The 6,184-nt window shown below is 37.5% G+C and overlaps 1 protein-coding gene across 13 annotated transcripts in view; it reads left to right on the top strand.

Moving 5' to 3' along the window:
* The first annotated feature begins 263 nt into the window (after window positions 1-263).
* Window positions 264-6,184, top strand: part of adam15 (ADAM metallopeptidase domain 15) — a 49,621-nt gene continuing 43,700 nt past the window's right edge. For all 13 annotated transcript variants that reach the window (XM_073926081.1, XM_073926079.1, XM_073926076.1 and 10 more), the window contains exons 1-2: window positions 264-795; window positions 4,508-4,602. In XM_073926081.1, coding sequence (XP_073782182.1) covers window positions 618-795; window positions 4,508-4,602 — 273 coding nt within the window. In that variant the 5' untranslated portion in view covers window positions 264-617. The remainder of the gene's footprint in view (window positions 796-4,507; window positions 4,603-6,184) is intronic.

The following is a 6,184-nucleotide window of genomic DNA, read 5'->3' as shown; positions in this document are numbered from 1 at the left end:
ATGTATGTTTATATGTCATTTCAGATCTTTGCCAACCTTGTTTTGACCCCCTAGTACACCCCATCCCCTGCTTTAAGGGGTAAACAAATACTAGGCTACGCCCTCTAGTAGGACCCTTTTGTATTATAGCAGCTGCTGGTGAAACTATGCGTATAATCAGTCTTTCAGAGATGTAAATCCGCCCTGCCGGACAGCAAAGAGTTAAGGCGAAAGAGGAAATCCTATCTGGTTGGCCATACGGAGAAATGCGATTATACTGCCTCAGTTTAACGCGGGCGAGCGGACGGATTGCGCACAATAAGATCCGGCTCATAGAGAAAGCTTCAACGCGGTTAGCATCACAGACGAGTCTGCTGGTATCAAAACGAAACGAGCGCTACAGAAAAACCACTATTATTGCTGGGGCAGACCTGAGGTTTTGAGCAGGATGGACAGAGCCCACACTGGGCCGGGAGCGCTCTCTCAGGACGGACTGCAGTTGGGCGTCCAGCAGGTGAATGGTCAGGTGCGAGTTTACGTGTGACGGACCGCATTAACTTGATTAACGTTAGCCTGACTGTTTTTGAGAAGTGTTTCGATCAGAATTCATAAAGGCAAAATCAGTGCGTCACCGAACCATGAAGCAGCACCATCACCAGCTGTTCAGGTGTTTCTGGCGGACTCTCGTCACCATTCTTCTGTTTGAAGGCACACCTTTGATGATGTTCAGGGGGTCTCTCACTCTGACCCTACACAGAAATGACAGCAGCTTCACACCGCAGCCGGACGCGCGCATAACTCATTCCTCACACAACGGTACGGGACAGAACACTCCGCTTTGTTTTTGTTGTGAAGCAACAGTTGCATTAAAATGACATAATTTTCAAAGTTCCAACTAAAACAATTGTTGGTTTACGTTTGACAAGAAAGAACAAAGGTTCATTATTGACATCAGTGGTTCCATGAAGAACCTTTCACACACGTGGAGCCCTTCCATTGAGCAAAACGAGGGAGGAAAGAACTGTTCACTGAGAGGTTCTCTCAAGAACCTAAAATCTGTTGATTTGTGGTTTCACTTATGGTTAGGTTTAAATTAATCTGTGAGACGATCTGTCTAGTCATGTTTGATGACAGTCCCATTTCAAATGCAGATTTGATGATTTTCAAACTGTCTATACTTTATTTAATATTCTCTACATATAGTTTAACATATGTAATTTTAAACAATACAGATAAAATACTCTGCATTTTACAATTGTTCATTTAAATTAGGTTTAATTTATTTAAATTATATATGTTAAACACAAAAGAAAATATTTTTGAAGAATGCTAAGAAAACAATTGCTATTGACTTCCATGACATTTTTTTGTTTGTTTGTTTGTTTTTACTATTGGCATCAGTTACTACTTGTTTCTGAAATTCTTTAAAATATCTTGTTTTTTTATGGCATCACTTATTTTTAGGTTTGAATTAATTTGTGAGACAATCTTTCCAGTCATGTTTGATGACTTATTTCAAATGGAGATTTCATGCTGTCTATACTAGTTTAATTGTGTTTATACAATTGAAGTCAGAATTATTAGCCCCCCTTTGAATTTTCTTTTTTTCTTTTTTAAATATTTCCCAAATGATGTTTAACAGAGCAGGGAAATTTCCACAGTATGTCTGATATTATTTCTTTCATCTGGGAGAAAGTCTTATTTGTTTTTTTTCGGCTAGAATAAGAGCAGTTTTAAATTTTTAAAAAGCCATTATAAAGTCAGTATTATTAGTCCCTTTAAGCAATTTTTTTTCAATAGTCAACAGAACAAACCATCATTATACAATAAGTTATGACTTTAAATGTCACTTTAAGCTGTATAGTCTAGTCAAATATTTACTGTCATCATGGCAAAGATAAAATAAATAATTATTAGAAATTAGTTATTACAACTATTATGTTGTAAAAATGTGTTGAAAAAATCTTCTCTCCGTTAAACAGAAATTGTGGAAAAAATAAACAAGGCGGCTAGTAATCAGACTTCAACTGTATATAGTTTATCTATCAACGTATCTAAATTTAAATAATACAAATAAAATAAAGTACTCTATGCAATTGTTCATTTAAATTAGGTTTTATTTATTTAAATTATTTATTTATTTGGGTTAAAGCAATAATGCAATTACTATGAAAATAAAGTCATTCAGTGTAACAATTGTTTATATATTAAAAAGTCTCTTAAGGCATATTAACAGCAATAATGACACTTGATATTTAAGGACTGACACTGAGAGATTCTAGTATATACATAGAATATGCAAATTAGTCTGTATTATTAAATTAGTTTGAATGCCACAATGAAAATGACAGTGAAAGCAGATGCAGCACTCGTTTGCTTAGCTTGTCATTTAAATTTTGACATATTTGGCCCAAAAAATATTACTTCCAGCTAATATTACTTTCTACCAGCATAATGACATTATCAAGATGGGTATTCTGGATGGAGAATCCCAGCAGTGCCTGCACTTTATTTTTTAAAAAGCTCCTGTCTTACTTGGGCAAAAGAGTTCAGCTATTTTAGCTAGTCTAAAGGCTCTTTAAGAAGGCAGATCAACGGTGTCATTTACCCACCTAATCACAGGCTCAATGTTTGTAAACTGCTGCTGGAGTATTATATAGAACGATTTATTCTGGAGCATAATGGCTCTTCGATCCGAGCTGCCGGAGACAGAAGCAAAAAAAAAAAAAAAACATACGCATCCAAAACAGTTGCTCATTTCATTCAGGATTTCCATTTTTGACTTCTTTCCAAGTTGAGAATCCCAGAACCGTAATGTCACCCCTGAAAGTTTTGTAATTTTTGGCTGCTTGTTCTAGCTGTTTGTTTGATCCAGATTCATTAGCTTGTGCTTCTGGTGCAGTTTAGACGCCCTACAAACAGTGCCATCCATGCACAGCTGTCAGTCACAGACCAAACAACAGCTGCCCTCACAACACAGCTAGTTTTTATAATGCGTATTGCTCATTCACAGCGTGTTCCTGTTAGGACATCTGTGTATGAGTATGCGTCTGAGTAAAACCACACTGATATTGTGAGATGAGCTTGCATTATTACAAATGAAGAAACACCAAAGGCAAATCTTTTGTAATTGATAGATTCATGATCTCGTAAGATAATACTGTATTGTTACAACACTGATATACAGATGGAAAAGAGTCTTACTGTTCCGAAAAAGAAAAGAAACTGAACTGGTCATGTTAATTTCATTGTACTTGACATACATGGAGGTTTTTGACTCTATAGCCAAACAAGAAACTATTGTTTTCCCTGTCTCCATGTTTCCCTGTCTCTACTGCTTTTTAAAATAGGTTTATGGCTCATAGTTGACTTGTTTTAAAGTGATAGTCTAAATTGCGCATTCTGCAATAATTTACTCATTCTCCACTTGTTCAAAATTTGTTTGCTTGTCTTTTTTCTGTTGAACACAAAAGTAGATATTTTAAAGAATGCTGGGGGGAAAAAACAGTCAATGGCTGCCTTTCCCCCCTGCATTTTTCTAAATATCTTGTTTTGTGTTAAACAGACAAATGAAATTCATAAAAATTGAGCATCACTAAGAAATGATGAGGAATTCATACTTTTTGGGTGCAAAAATTAAAGAGGAAAAAATTTTTAAAAAAGCCCTCTTTGAGAGGGCTTGAACAAATGCCTGTTTGCATCAAAGGAAAAAGTAGGCGAAGGTCTTATTTTAATTCTAAATTGTGTCACAAATTGGCAATGCAAAAGAAACTCGTACAGCTCCTTTAAATAGACATTGCTTCATGTAAGTGCCATTCAGATATTTTGTTGCAAAAGATGTGAACACACTGACTATGCAGAGATTCAGTGGAGATCTAGAGATTCAGTTTGTGTTATGAAGCACTTGAAGGAATAGTTCACCTTAAAGATATCGCCATCATTTACTTACTTTTAGCTCTGTAAGAATATTATGGACTGAACTCAAAATTATAAGGCAACTTGCTGCAGAGATTTTTGAGTTGACTCAACTTTCAACCCAAGTACTGCACTCGACTCAATTTAAGTTGTCAACTCAAAAACACCCTGGAGCAAATTGCCTTACAATTTTAAGTTGAGTCAACTTTGTTTCTTACAGTGAGGATATTTCAACCCTGTATACATTTATATTTGAAAGAATGTTGGTCATCAAACTCATTTATTCCCATAGTATTTATTTTTTCAGCTATGGCAGTACATGTGTGGTGAGATCGGTTTAGTTACTGACATTCTATCAAATCTCTTATATCTCTTATAATCTCTTCTATCAAAACTTTCCCCTGTCTTTAGTGAAACAAATATGTATGTGTCTTTGGAACCTGCTGAGTGTGAGTAAATGATTTCAGAATTTACTTTTTGAGTGAACTATCCTTTTTTAGATGCCAAAAGTGATTGAAAACAGCCTTGTAAATGTACATATTTTGGTGACTCTTGACTGTACTGTTGCTTCATATTAGTAAGTTTAAAGAACTAATGTTGTCTCTTTCAACAGTCACAAACCATAGAAGAGAACAGAAGCCTCTGGCAATGACAAGGCCGTTTGCTTTTGTTGATGGAGTTAGGAGAAGCCTGAGCGATGTTTTACAGGTATGTTTTTGTACTGTCAAATAACAACAAAACAAAGGAATACATTTTTACCCTCAAAAAGTTGTATCAGAATTCACGCACCCTCATTGGGTTCCATAATTTATTTTTTTTTTTTTCACTTAAACCAGGGGTCACGAATCTCGGTCCAGGAGGGCCGGTGTCCCTGCAGGGTTTAGCTCCAACTTGCCTCAACACACCTGCCAGGATGTTTTAAGTATACCTAGTAAGACCTTGATTAGCTTGTTCAGGTGTGTTTGATTAGGGTTGGAGCTAAAATCTGCAGGACATCGGCCCTCCAGGAACAAGTTTGGTGACCACTGACTTAAACAGAAGATATTTTAAAGTAAGTAGACATTGATATTATATTTATTCTTACTATGTATGTCAAATACTACAGGTGTCCAAAAGTGTTCAAAATAACTAATTTTGTGTTTAGCAGAAGAAAAAAGGTAGACAGATTTGACATTTTGCTGTAAACAATCTTTTAATCTTAATAGGCACCTATTTTACCTCTTTTACCAGATGTAAGATTAAGCCTTTTGGTGTCTGTAAAGTTTCAGCTCAAAATAACCATCAGATTATTTATTATTGCCTCCAGAGTCTGCCCATTTGGGCAACCCAGGCTCATTCTAAAAACGTAATCCCGTAGACGTTTCTGGAGACTGGGAAATACGTCCCGGGAGGTGCGTATTTTTGCAGTTTTTGTTTTCGCAAATCCACGAGAGGCTGCTGTGTGCACTTTTTTGCATCTCAAATGTTTCACACTCATCTTGCGCTGTTCTTGCGTAAACCCACCAGAGGCTGCTGTCGACTGACCGTCTGTCTGTCTGTCTGACTGACTGACTAATTTATTGACTGGGCGACCGGCCAATCGACTGACCCATCCTCCTCCTTCCCTGAACCCAACCAATTTTACCGATTGACCCGCCCACTCACTTACTTCCCTAAACCCAACCAAAGCTTTTCAAAAGTCGTCCGGAAAAAGAAAAGCCCTCGTCTGATTTTTACCACGTTTTCGGATTTTACCATATTCTCTTTTTTATCATTATTTTTTAGGGGTTTTTCACCTTTTATCATGATAGGATTGTAGAGATATCAGACAGGAAAGCATTGGAAGCAGAGAGAGGGGAAGAATCGGCAAAGGACCTTGAGCCGGTAATCAAACTCGGGTCATTGTCGTAGTCAACTCCTCTCTGAGTCTCAAGTCCGCGACAAGATGCACACGACAAGCTAATTGGACAAACTGGTTGCGGCAGGAAAGCCCTCCACACGGAGGTAAGCGGTCAGCCGGTAAGCGCGAAAAGGAACGGCGTCATACCGCCCCATAGCGTTCGCTAAAAAAATTAAATGCAGCCATACCTTCGGCTACGTAATAAACAGTCTCCAGAAATGTCCACGGGCTTACGTTTTCAGAATGAGCCTGTGTTGCATTTAGGTGTCTGAGTACATTGTAGCTGTTTTTGTAGCCTGTGACTTTAAATGCAAATGAGCCGCTTCTCCCCGCCTACTGTTCCTACTTGCGTGTCTGCTTCTCTTGCGTTACATCAGATAAAAGTCAGTCAGTGATAGACACAGATGAAGC

The sequence above is a fragment of the Danio rerio genome, chromosome 16 (genome assembly GCF_049306965.1).
Source record: "Danio rerio strain Tuebingen ecotype United States chromosome 16, GRCz12tu, whole genome shotgun sequence".
NCBI lineage: Eukaryota > Metazoa > Chordata > Actinopteri > Cypriniformes > Danionidae > Danio > Danio rerio.
This window is presented reverse-complemented; position numbering and strand designations above follow the sequence as displayed.